Source organism: Mustelus asterias, chromosome 4, assembly GCF_964213995.1.
Source record: "Mustelus asterias chromosome 4, sMusAst1.hap1.1, whole genome shotgun sequence".
Taxonomy (NCBI): domain Eukaryota; kingdom Metazoa; phylum Chordata; class Chondrichthyes; order Carcharhiniformes; family Triakidae; genus Mustelus; species Mustelus asterias.
Window position 1 is genome coordinate 98,761,989 of NC_135804.1, and position 13,185 is coordinate 98,775,173.

At 39.5% G+C, this 13,185-nt stretch overlaps 1 protein-coding gene across 1 annotated transcript in view; it reads left to right on the top strand.

Annotated features, from left to right (window-relative positions):
• Nucleotides 1–12,686, top strand: part of LOC144492880 (START domain-containing protein 10-like) — a 30,325-nt gene extending 17,639 nt beyond the window's left edge. Inside the window, exons 2-6 of the mRNA XM_078211433.1 lie at nucleotides 2,885–3,032; nucleotides 5,269–5,372; nucleotides 7,514–7,631; nucleotides 8,579–8,631; nucleotides 9,481–12,686. Of these exons, the coding sequence (XP_078067559.1) occupies nucleotides 2,885–3,032; nucleotides 5,269–5,372; nucleotides 7,514–7,631; nucleotides 8,579–8,631; nucleotides 9,481–9,702 (645 nt within the window). The 3' untranslated portion in view covers nucleotides 9,703–12,686. The remainder of the gene's footprint in view (nucleotides 1–2,884; nucleotides 3,033–5,268; nucleotides 5,373–7,513; nucleotides 7,632–8,578; nucleotides 8,632–9,480) is intronic.
• The last annotated feature ends 499 nt before the right edge of the window (nucleotides 12,687–13,185 follow it).

Below are 13,185 nucleotides of genomic sequence, written 5' to 3' on the forward strand. Positions count from 1 at the left end.
TTGAGCTAAATACGGGAACAACTATAGACGATTACATTTATCTAATGCACATTTCATACAGAACAATGTTGGAGAACAGTGAAGGGTAAGAAGGTGACCTTGAGCAGAAGGGAGAGAAGTATAGCAACACAGAAGAGATTTGGTGAGGCCTTTGAAGGTAAGGAAGGAGGGGGTAATGTGGAGAGAGTGACAGATGATTTTGGGGATGAGAACAAATTGGCAATCCATTCAAGAGTTGAATGAGCATGATTTCACCATAGGCTAATGTTGGAAGAGCATAATTTTAGGTACAGGGATCTATATCTGGAGGAGGTTGTAAATTAGGCAAGGCCATAGAGAGATTTGATGGGGAGGATAAGACTCCTGGTAATTTTCTGAGACAAAGGAAGACACTGACACTCAGCAAGGATGGGAATGTAGAATTTAGCAGGGGTGAGAGAAAAAGGATAGAATCATTCCACCTAACCTGCACATCTTGGATTGTGGGTGGAAACCAGAGCACCCGGAGGAAACCCATGCAGACACTGGGAGAATGTGCAAACTCCACACAGACTCAAGGCCGCAATTGAACCCGGATCACTGGCACTGTGAGGCAACAGTGCTAGCCACTGTGCCATGAAATGTGAATTATGGTTTTAGTAGCTGAGAGATTGTGGCCAAGGTGGCTGACCTTTCAGAGATGATTTAACATGACTCTCGTGATGGATTGCCTATGGGGAGGGAATTTAGTTTGAATGTGTCAAATCTTAACTTGTAGTCTTGGCCAGGGGTGTGAAATTGAGGTTAAAAGTGCTGTGTAAACATAATGTTGTTGTACAAAGTTTAGCTTTATCTGTTGGTCGTCTTCCTTTCATGGCTTCCATTTTTAAAAAAAATGATGCTGTGATCAAGCTATTTGGCACGTGGGGATTGTATTCATTGCTTTTCTTGCCAAGATTTAAAATCCCCAGTTGGCAAATGTGGTTCTTGAATGATAAATGGCTGACCACAAAATTGTCCATGGAGAATATATGGGTAGGAATTAAAAGTCAGCTTTCATTCTCTAGTTTAAATTGTCAACATAACAAAGCTATCCCTAACTCACATTGCCAGTTACAAAGTTTTAATGGTCCCAAAGGAATAGATCTTTTAGAGTATTTTAGTTGCTTTGATGTTGTTTATTTATCTTGGAGGCATGGCTGTGAAAGTTCTAGGTTCAGTAAGGCGTCTAACAACACCAGGTTAAAGTCCAACCGGTTTATTTGGTAGCAAACGCCACTAGCTTTTGGAGCGCTGCTCCTTTGTCAGGTGAGTGGGAATTCTGTTCACAAACAGGGCATATAAAGATACAAACTCAATTTACAGAATAATGAATAATGATTGGAATGCGAGTCTTAAGTTCTAGGTTGCCTGTGGTTGTGAACTCAGCTGTCGGAAGCTCTCCACTTTCTTAGACTCAATGCACCTTTCTTGAGTCAGCTGTTGTGAAACTACTGAGTCATTGCCTGTAGTCATTAGAATTTGCAGTTAAAATAGATTGCCATTAACTTGGCCGTATGGGTGAATTTTGCTTATTTTATAATAAATGTATTATCTGGAATAATAAAGATTTTGCTTAACCTATTGGTTTTCAAAGCAAGTCGAGTGACGGCATTGGGCATAAGTAGAATGATGAATAGATTGTACATTCCAAAAGTACAACATTCATTATCCTCGAGAAAGAAAGCAGTGGAGAATATTTCAGAATCACAGAAAACTGGTACTTTCCACCGCTGTTGTTCTTTATATGAACTGTGCCATTGGTGAACTAAGCAAATGTAATTTTTTCCCTCAATCCTGCATATACAGCAGTAACTGTTTCAGTGTCAGTTTGAGTTGTAAGCTGGGTGTGTTAGTCACATGCCTGCTCTTGTGGCCAGTGGCTGATGCAATGACAAACTGAAGATAGTAAAACACAGTTATTGTATAAGGTATGGTAAGAAAATGATAGCATCTAATCAGCCCTCTAACAAAGTTAAAATCTGATGCTTTTAGAGGAAGGAGCAGTTGCATTCTCAACAGCTATTGCTGAGTGTGAATCTCTTTTGTAGTCTTGTCTGTCAGTAAGTCACCTATCAGAGTTTCAAGGCAGGCAGTAATTTTTCATCGCGTTTAGTCTTCAGCCTAAAAGAAAATCCAAAATCTTGCCTTTGGAATGAATAGTCATTGCAGTTGATCTGATGTTAAGACCTTGAATAGAATTGCCTTTGCAACAGCCTTGGTGACTAGTAAATATTGCTATCTCTTAGAAATGATAAAAACGAAGAAAAATTAAATGCCAGGCAACTATTACTTATGTAGATCCTACAGCGCTTTCTCTTTCCACCAAACCTGCATATGCTCATTCACTGCTTGAATTCAATCTTTTCCCTCCACGTTCTCTTCCCCACCTCCACAGAAGTGTCTAGCAACTTCTCCTGGCACTGTGAGGCAGCAGTGCTATTGTGCCATGAAATGTGAATTATGGTTTTCATAGCAGAGAGATAGTGGCCAAGGTGGCTGACCTTTGAGATGATTTAACATAACTCTTGTGATGGATTGCCAATGGGGAGTGAGTGCATCAAATCTTAACTTGTAGTCTTGGCCAGGAGTGTGAAATTGAGGCTAAAAGCACTAAGTAAACATAATGTTGTACAAAGTTTAGCTTTATCTATTGGGTCTTCTCCCTTTCATGGCTTCCATTTTTAAAAAAAAAATGACGCTGTGATCAAGCTGTTCTCGAGATACCATGGCTCACGTTAAGAACTCGCTGCTCCAGGAATCCCAATCTTCTGCTTATGCCAGTGTGTTTGGGGTGCTGGCGTGTTATCACTTTCCTTTTGGCTTTTTCATGAACTTTAACAACTCATTCCTCTTTCTGTTTCAGTGTAGAATTGGACTTAAAGATGTTTCTGCAGAGACGGTGTACGATGTGCTGCATGATAATGAGTACCGCCGCAAATGGGATAAGCAGGTTATCAAGACTTTTGACATTGCACGGCTCACAGTGAATGCAGATGTTGGATATTATTCATGTGAGTACATTTTGAGGGTTGACCAAAGTTCATGAATTGCGCCCTGCTTCTCCAGGAAATGAATTTGCAATTGTTGAAATTGCAGCACAGAGAACATACAGCTCTCTATATTCTTAAAAAAGCCTACTGTAAAATATAAACCAATATCAAAATACACACACTGGGAATTCACACTGAGCTAAGGTTTTTAAAGAAACCTTTAATGCTTGTTTCTCGTGTCGAATCCCATGAGTTCCAAATGAACAATTAAGTCTTGCTCACTTGGTTTCCTGTTCCACTTTCTATAAAAATGTTGTCTGAGATCCGTTGGGTAAAGGTGATATCTGTGTTAAAGCAGAAAGATCAGAAGGTAGGATAAATTCGCATAGTTGGGGTTGCTAATTTGTCTTTGTGCTCCTGGATTAAGGCGGGAAGTCACTATTTGATGCTTCATCCTGGCAAATGTGTGGATATCCGATGATTCTGATAGCCAGGTTCCGCACACATGAGGACGGCCTCAACCGGGATCTTGGGTTCATGTCACACTATCTGTAACTCTCACAACTTGCCTGGACTTGCAAAGTCTCATTGGCTGTCCTGTCTGGAGACAATACACATCTCTTTAACCTGTGCTAATGCTCTCTCCACTCACATTGTCTGTACCTTTTTAAGACTTGATTAGCTGTAAAGACTTGCATTCCAATCATTATTCATTATTCTGTAAATTGAGTTTGTGTCTTTATATGCCCTGTTTGTGAACAGAACTCCCACTCACCTGACGAAGGAACAGCGCTCCGAAAGCTAGTGGCGTTTGCTACCAAATAAACCTGTAGGACTTTAACCTGGTGTTGTTAGACTCCTTACTGTGTTTACCCCAGTCCAACGCCGGCATCTCCACATCATATCTGATGATTGACAGGGTTAATGCTATTCTTTGAACAGCCTGTCATGGTTCACGTCTGTGCTCAGAGGAAGAATAGCAACTTTGGCAAGGCACTGAAAAGAAGTTGGTGCTTGTTGAATTGTATAATGTTTTGGTTCTTGAATTTTAATGTGAGCTGCAGAAATTTATAAGGCCTTGATAAATCTGCCCTAACTACCTGCAGGGAAGGGCTGTGCCAGTGAGCTGTATTGCTGGAATATAATTTCTGTTCTTTTTTAAAAAAAAAACCCACACAAGTCACAAATTTGAGGAGGAGATAAGTTGGGATGATCTGTTCTGTCTTCTAGTGTGAATTCCATGTGTTACATAAGACTCAAAGGGAGGAAATCTCTCAACCTGAACTATGGAAGATTTCCTTATCTGCATCGATGTGGCCCAGTCCCCTCAGACCTTTCCCCAGGTGGGAATTAACAATTTTAATCCGCCTAATGAGAGGAGAAATCTAATCTTCTCACCGTTGGTTGTTTTCGTGGACACAGCACCTGCTTTTTCAACATTTTTGTATCAATCTATAACAGCAACTTATGTTTTCAAAATCTCTCAAAGTGCATCACACAAATTGTTTTAAAATGGAATTTTTATAGACACAATTCTGCACCGGGAACGGAAAGATTAACCACCTTATTTTTGATGGTGTAGATTGAGAGACGAAATGTTGCCCAGAAAAAAAATCTGCTCTTCCATCAGTGCCATAAGATCTTTAATATCTGTTTGATCAGGGAGATAAAACAGAGCCCTTTGATTTAACATCATTTCTCTTGCTGCACCAGATTGTCAGCCTAGATTTATAAATTTTCATGCTGCTTTGGAGCTTGGATCCACTACTTTCTGATTATAAAATTGAAACTACAGACCAACTTGGCACATTGACTGACTGTGTAGTCTGATATTCACAGAGTTCCAAGATGGGTGGCACAGTGGTTAGCACTGCTGCCTCACAGCACCAGGGACCCGGGTTTGATTCCTGGCTTGGGTCACTGTGCACATTCTCTCTGTCTGCATGGGTTTTCTCCGGGTGCTTCGGTTTCCTCCCACGGTCCAAAGATGTGCGGGTTAGCTTGATTGGCCAGGTTAAATTGACTAGTGTCAGGGAGATTGGCAGGGTAAATACATGGGGTTACGGGTGTGGGGCCTGGGTGGGATTGTGGTTGGTGCAGACCCGATGGACTGAATGGCCTCCTTCTGCACTGTAGGGATTCTATGATTCTAGGTTACTTTGCCTGGATGCGGATTTGTCAAGGAGTGCTGTATGATGGGAACTTTTTGAAAAATTTCTTCAGTTCTTTGTGGTTACATTTTGTTTCTCTCCCTTAGGGAAATGTCCACGTCCCCTGAAAGACAGGGATGTGGTTACTTTGAGGTCATGGCTCGTCACGGATAAAGATTACATGATCATCAACTACTCTGTGAAACACCCTGTAAGTGTGGGTCTAAGCACCCTATCTCCAATTTGTGTCTCAGATAGAGAGAAAGGAACGGTTTACAGCTATAAAGGTCGAGATATATCATTCTTAAGCAATTCCCTTTGCTCAAGAATTTGTTGCACCCAGTCATTTTGTTTCCGTTGAAAGCTGACTTTTTGTTGTAATCTGAAAAGCAACATTTACAAGATGCTGGATGACTCTCAAATTTGGTGGTCAATGCTGATCTGAAATTTCTACTTTTTAACACCATTGGTACAATTGCTCAGGACTAGTTACAAGTGATTTTGTTTTCTGGAACGGGGTGCCATGACAGCAAATTTTGTAGATTTTCGGTTTTGCTCTCTCTGTTGGAAATGCAATTGGCAACTCACAGTAATATAAATGAACCTTGCCCATGATCTGATTTTAGAGTTTGGACATAAGTAATCTAGAGTCCAGTGTTTCAGTAATGAAAGCAGAAAATGTTGGAAACACTCAGTATCTGGAGGAGAATAATGGGCTGAATTTTTCCAAGACTTTGGGTGTGGAAGTGGGAAGGCATCAGGTGGTGTGATGTGTTCCTTTTGCCAGGCCACTTTGCCAACAGTCGGAAAGGTGTCAGACAACCCATCTGGAGATCAATTGAGTGACCAACTAAGAACTACTTCATGCCTCCACTGGCATTTGACCAGCAGGGGGTGGGGTCATGTGGGGAGACCACTAGATGGGCTTGATTGGGGCCTGGTGGGCTCCTATTTGCCCCATGAAGAAGCCCCCAGTGGCAATGACTAGTCCGGTGGCCTTGCTGCACCTGTACTTCATGATTCTTCCCCACTCTTCCTCAACCATTCGGCACCTTGGATTCTATTTACCTGGTTGTGAGAGTGTACATTCATTGATTTGTGCTCTTTCTAACCCCAGCAGTGGCCACTGGTCCCAGTGGTTTGCTAAGTTGTGGCCTCTGATTTGATTGGTAGCTCTTGGGTTGGGGTCAGGTGACAACCACTTAATTGCCTACTGCCTATAAAATGTGGCTCCAGATCTCGCCACCTGCTGAAGTGAAGTTATCTTGGAGGGTGGCTGGATCCCTGCCACCTCAGCAAAATCCCCACCAAAGTTTTAGGTCTCTGACCTTCCCTTGGAAATATTCTGATAAAAGGTCACAGACCTGAAATGTTAGCTATATTTCTGTGTCCACAGATGCTGCTAATCCTGCTAAGTATTTTCTGTTCTTATTTCACATTTCCACCACCCGCACTATTTTGCTTCTGCATCGGTGTTCAGTGTTGCCATGTGAAAACATGTAAAGGTTTTTACAGTGATGTTAGCTTTAATCTCAATGTTGAGGATAATGGGTCTCAAACTGACAATTGGGTTTTGATTTTCCAAGTTGTGGTGATGCTTTAAAAATAGTTACTTGAAAACAAGACTGCAGTCCTCCTGAGTGTTGCATGATGAGCCAAGTTAAAGAAACCTTGATCTTGTCCCGATTATCAATTAACTCTGTGCAACCAAATTGTGATCTGACATCATCTTTGGTCTGTATGACTCAACCCCACAGATGTGGTGCATTTCTTACATTGTGGTAGTGGGAAAACAAGGTTCCTTAGTCAATCAAATATATATTTACTTTAAAAATGTTTGTTCTATCGGCATCCACTTGTAAAGTGCCTTTCGTTTAATGTAAAGCAGCTATTGACAGATCATTAAAACTGAGCAGAAAATAGGGATGTTGAAATTATTGAAGGCACTGTTGAAAGCTACATTTTGAGGAGGTTTTGGAAGTCGAGGAAAAGTAGCAGTTGGAATAATCTTGGAAAGATTAAATCAACTAAACCTACAGCTATGAAACTGAGACAATGACTTCAGACTTAAAGGATTATTGCTAATCAGTACATGATTTCAGGGCATGTATTCTCAACAAACAACCCTCTCAATATTGCATTTTTATTTTTCCATTTGCATTTGTGATTCCTGGGGAATATGTAATCCAATAAAGGAAGAAATAGGTGCAAAGTGACTGGTATTTACAGATTTCACAAAGAATGAACATGTTGTGGTCTCACTCTGGTTAATGTTAAAAATGTGTTTTAATTGCCTTTGGTAAAGACCAGGCACCAACAGCCTCATAGTCATAGTTCCTTTCCTTTTAACAGAAATACCCTCCTCAGAAGGATCTAGTCAGAGCTGTGTCCATTCTAACAGGTTACCAAGTTCAATCGACTGGACCCAAAAGCTGCAATCTTACGTACATGGCTGAGGCAGACCCCAAAGGTAAGGATTTGCAATTAAGCATTGCAGTTTAAACTGATGTGGATGTGTGTGCAGTCGAGAATGAAATCCAGGGATAGAGTGAGAAAATATAGTTGTTGAAACTCATTAGCCATGATCTCACTGAATGGTAGGAGTAGGTTTAAGGACTGAACAGCCTACTTCGATTATGCTCTGATAGAGGAGTTGTTTTCTCTTCTGTCCAATCCAGTTTTCTAAATTTGTTGATTCCTTTGTTTGGATACAGTGCCATAGTCTTTCACAATTGCATGCAATTATGAATTTTGGCAGGATATTCCTTTGGAGATGTGGGCTTATCACAGCAAATTGCAGTTGAGCAGTACTTTTCCTGTCCAAAGCATTTCAACAAAAATATCATTTTTGTATATGAGAATGTTTAAAAATATGGCTTGAAAAAAGAACATTCCTTCGGACCACCAAGCCCATCTTCGTTCAGGGAAATGGGACGTGGTCTATCATGGAGTCTTTCCAACCATTTAATCTCCTGAGAAGTTGCCTGTATCATTCTCGAAATTAAATGAGTATCCAAGCATTTGAATTCATTACATTGGGCATCTATTGAAGTTTTTGTACCCTCTCCCAATTAAACAAAGAACAACCCTTCCATCTCTCATGGCACTCTTCAACTGTCATTGGCCTATTCTGACTTGAGTCACCTTCCACTTTTTCTACCTTGGGTTCTGGAATTTTACTGGGTTTTTTGTTTGGATCATACATGGGGAATTGTTCATGAAAAACATGGCTCTTGCTCCAACTTTATTTTCACCTTGGCTGTTTTTTTTTCGTTTTTCTGAAGAATTTATTGATCTCACATTTTGAGGTTTGAAAGGAGATTAACCATTTATATTATGACACTAAAAATAATTCACAGCCTTGAGCTTTGTTCACGCTTCTACAACTAATCCAATAATTTCTGATTGTTCTCTCAGGATCTCTGCCAAAATGGGTAGTCAACAAAGCTTCTCAGTACCTGGCTCCAAATGTAAGTAATAATTACCTGGAACTATGTTCAGGGATTGATTGGATGGGTGGCAGGTGCTGGCCTAGTCAGCAATGTCCACATTCCATGAATGTAGCGGCATGTTGGGACAGTGGTTAGCACTGCAGCCTCACAGCTCCAAGGGACCTGGCTTCGATTCCAGCCTTTGGTGACTGTGTGGAGTTTGCACGTTCTCCCCATATCTGCATGGGTTTCCTCCCGAGTGCTCCGGTTTCCTCCCACAGTCTAAAGATGTGTGGGTTAGGTGGATTGGCCACACTAAATTGCTCCTTTGTGTCCAAAGCTGTGTTAGTTAAGAGGACGCTAAGGGGTAACTTCACACCAAGGGTGGTGCCTATATGGAGTAACCTGTCAGAGGAGGTGGTAGAGATGGATACAATTACAACTTTTAAAAGATATTTGGACAGGTACATAGATAGGGAAGGTTTAAAGAGGTATAGGACTAGTTCAGTTTAGGAAACCTGGTTGGCATGGACGAATTGGGCTGAAGAGTCTGTTTTTTATGCTGTATATCTCTGACTCTAGTTTATTTATCAGCTCTGTCAGAAATTGTCAGTAAAGGGAAAATTGCACTTGCTAGAACAGATAGCATTACTCTAATTTCCAATATACAGAGTTAACCAAGGGTCACTGTCGAACACTTTACATATTTGCTGTCATATTTTGTGAAGGCTGTGCAATACAGATTTCCATGTAATTTAGCAACCTTTCTTGTTTTTGCCCAATACTCACCAACCATGTTTTTAAGATGTTCTAGTGCCAAAGTGTTATGTGGCTCAGCTGCTGATATGACTGCAGTAAAAAAACATTCTCCATGTGTATGTGCTTCAGGTTCTGAAGAGACTCCACAAAGTATGCCTTAAGTACCCAGAATGGAAACAGAAGAACAAGCCAGACTTCAAACCCTGGCTTTACCCAGAACAGAATATCCTACCAACCATGAGCCTCTCTGAACTCTCAATCCAGCATGCAGATTCGCTGGAAAATATTGATGAAAGCGGTCTTTCTGAAGAAAACAATGGTAGCGATGAAGAAGAATGTCTAAGGGCTTAAAAGACTGAAATCACACTGCAATATTCCTTTGCGATGCTGTAGGCCTTTGAAGTTTGGTGGGGGAGGTGTACTGGGGAGGAGTTGATCATTAGTTTTTGGAATTTGGGAGGAGAATTCTTAATTATGGATTCATTTAGTGGCTGGGGAGGCAACTATTATTGAACCAATGTTATGTACATAAACTGAAATTTGGGCAATAAATTTAAAAATTGTGCATGCTGCAGGTTAAAGTCAGTTGTGATAGTGTTGAAATGAAAGATCAGATATGACTTTAATGGCCTACTTAGTTTCGAATGTGTCTTACAGATAGAAATGTTGTGGGAGTTAGTGAAGGGATGCCTAAGAATTCCTCTGATGGAGTCTTGAATTACAGACCATGCTGGGTCTCAGTTGGTGTGAAAGAATGCTTACAAGTATTATATGGTATTGTTTTTGATTTCTAGGTCACTTTGAAACATGTAATGATAAAGTATTTTTTAAACAAAATTACTTATCCCAGTTTTGCAGCATCTTCCCTCCTTACAATCAGTAGCTTTGTTTGTAACGTGCTCATTTTGTGAACAACAGTAATTTTCTAATCTTGACACTTGAACTGAGCACAATGAGATCCTGATTTTCTTCAGAATCATTAGTGGTTATTGTGCAGTGTTTGAATTTAGCACTACTCTGTGTTAATGCAGGTGATGGCTATCTTCCTCCTAAATAACTTAATCATCAATATATTTGGGAATATATTGCAGTTCACTTAGACATTATTTAAATTGTAAGAAAGAACAATGCAAGGCTAGAAACTTGGGCCTTTGGGGTACAGTGGAGGAGAAGGGTGTGCAGGTCTGTTTTTTTTAATTTTAAAGACAGCATCCTGCAGCAGAACTATATCAATATATTTGTATCAGCTCCTTTTTTTTTCCTGGTGGTTTGATATTAAACTGAAGCATTTTTTTTCCCCCGAATACTGACTTTTAAAAGCAGCAGTGGCAACCTAGATTTGAAACCTGCCAGCACAACAAGCTAAATTATATGGAAGGAAAATTGGGAATCAGGATGAAGTACAGAGTTAGCATGTGTACAAGGCTTATGGAGTCAGTGTGTAGCGAGCAGGAATATATTGGTTGAAATGAGAAAAGCCAAGTGAAAATGTTGAATCGTTCTCAACTGGCAGGAAGATAAGTTTTCAGTGGATACAAGCTTCATATCATTGACCTTCATGTTATCTTGTACAATAATGGATTGTTGCAGCTTTTGAGTGGAATTTGGGTGCAGAGCTATTAAAGAGTAGGGTAGGGAAAATTTTAGTTTGGTTTTGTATTTAAAAGATGTTGGTTAGGCCTGAATGGTTAATTATGATTAGTGAAGCCTGTAATAATTAATACCCAGACCTGTTTTTTTAAAATAATGGTGGAAGCAAGGATGGCATGTTTCATTTTACAAATTTGTGTTAACATTGCATCAACACACACTGTCCTAGCGCAGGGCTCTGCACGATTTTTGTGATCCATAACATGAAAGAAATTGCACATACACAACCACCAAGGTTTAACAATTTGCAGTTGGTTAGAAATTAAGAGCATTGTTGAGGCATGCTCAAAACCAGGAGACATGACTGTGGCTTGTAACCCCTGCACTTAATTTGCTTTCTGCTTGCAAGAATGGAAACCACTTGTTCAGAAACTGCAATTGCCTTAAGATATCATTAAATTATTCTTCAACTGGTTAATGAAGTTTCACAGCTTAAAATTGTTTGCTGCTCCTAAATGTGAATTAAGGAATCATGAAAGCAAGGCCTTCATTTTCTCTCCTGCACTTCAAAAAAAAGTATTGCCAGGCTGAATAACTTCAGATGCCTACAATAATCGTACAGGGAATATGGATGTCATCGTGCAGTAAGGAGGTAAACTATTGAAGGTGAGAAATGAAAATAATATATTTTGAGAACAAAATCATGGAATTGGAATTTAAGGATATTTTTGGTATTTTGTATAGTTGTAAACTGGATTTTTGTAACTGTTCAGAATAAACCGGAAATTTTGAAGTAACTATAGAGAATCTTGGGACCTCAATTTTAGTATGTGTATTAAGAGTCTGGGAAGATATTTCACCAAGAATGATTAGCAATATAATTTTACTTATAAATGATTTCCAGCTGAACAATTGCAGATGCCATTCTAAGCAAGCTTTCCACATATTTATTGTTGATGTCTTTGTTGGGCATCTGCCCAGCTAACACACTTCACAAATCATTGATTGTCAGGCTCTCTGTCAGTCCCATAACTTGTAAATGGTGGTACCCACGAAGATGACAATTAATGAGTATTTTTAATGCAGGGTCCATAAGGGATCAATCACCTCCTGCTACAATTCAAATCCAGTCTCTGCTAGTTTTGAGGTCCCTAGTTGTCTCTAACAGACTGAAAATGGTTCTATTTTTGTGAAATGATCCTTGTTCCTGCTGAGTCATTTGATGCCATTTTGTGTGCACAGCCATTGGTTCTGCTATACAACTGCTTTTTGTCCTGTACAGATATTTTCATAATGAAACTCAGATACCAAGTGACCCTTTAATGTTGTTGCCTCTGTAGTCTTCAAAGTATTGTCAGGCTTATTTATTGTACGTAAAAGACCAATTTTGGAAACTAATTTAGAGCTTTAGCAAAACTCTATTAATGTGATGCTTGGCTCAAATTTATACCAGCTAGTAATCAGCACTACTTCACTCTAATTCAAACTGCTCTATTTAATCTTGGGTAGATTAAAATTTGTAATTGTAATGCTAGGTTTTAAAAAACAATCACTGTTCAAAAGGGCCCAGCATGAAAATTTTACACACTCCTCCATTATGCTTTACTAATATCTTGATGATAATACCAGTGTGTTACCAGTATATTCTTTCCCTGATCACTTAAATGTTGGTTGTTAATTTGCTGTTGGTGTCTGAAGTCTCCTGCAAATGTTACAGGAGTGTGTTGATTAAAAATTTTAAGCGCAAGACTGGGCCCGTAATTTATTGCACTGGGAGTAGTATTTTAATGCTCATGTTGCATTTTTCTGAACTGTTGGAAAACCTGAGCAAAATATCATCAGTGTTTGGAGGCACACAGGTGTATGTTTTTTTTTCTCTTGCCTGCATCACAAAAATATGAATGGGGTTTTACGATTTGAGTAGATCCCATTGAAGCCATCACAACTATATTTCTTCCTCCAAGCCTATTATAGTCTTGCTTACTATTTTATTGGTGATTAATGCTCCATTCGGTTCAGATGAGATCATCTTGTTGCTATTTGAATTGAGCATTTATCAGAGTTGGGAATAAGTCTGCAACCTTATGAAAATCAAGGGTAAATCTTGGTCTATTTTTATAAGTGTTCTTTGGAACTGGTCATGTTCTAGATTTCAATCAATATTTTAAAGTAAAAAAAATCATTATGAACTGTTTATAGTTCACTGTCAAATCTTTGGTGTTTCTGTAATATATGTACTTTCAT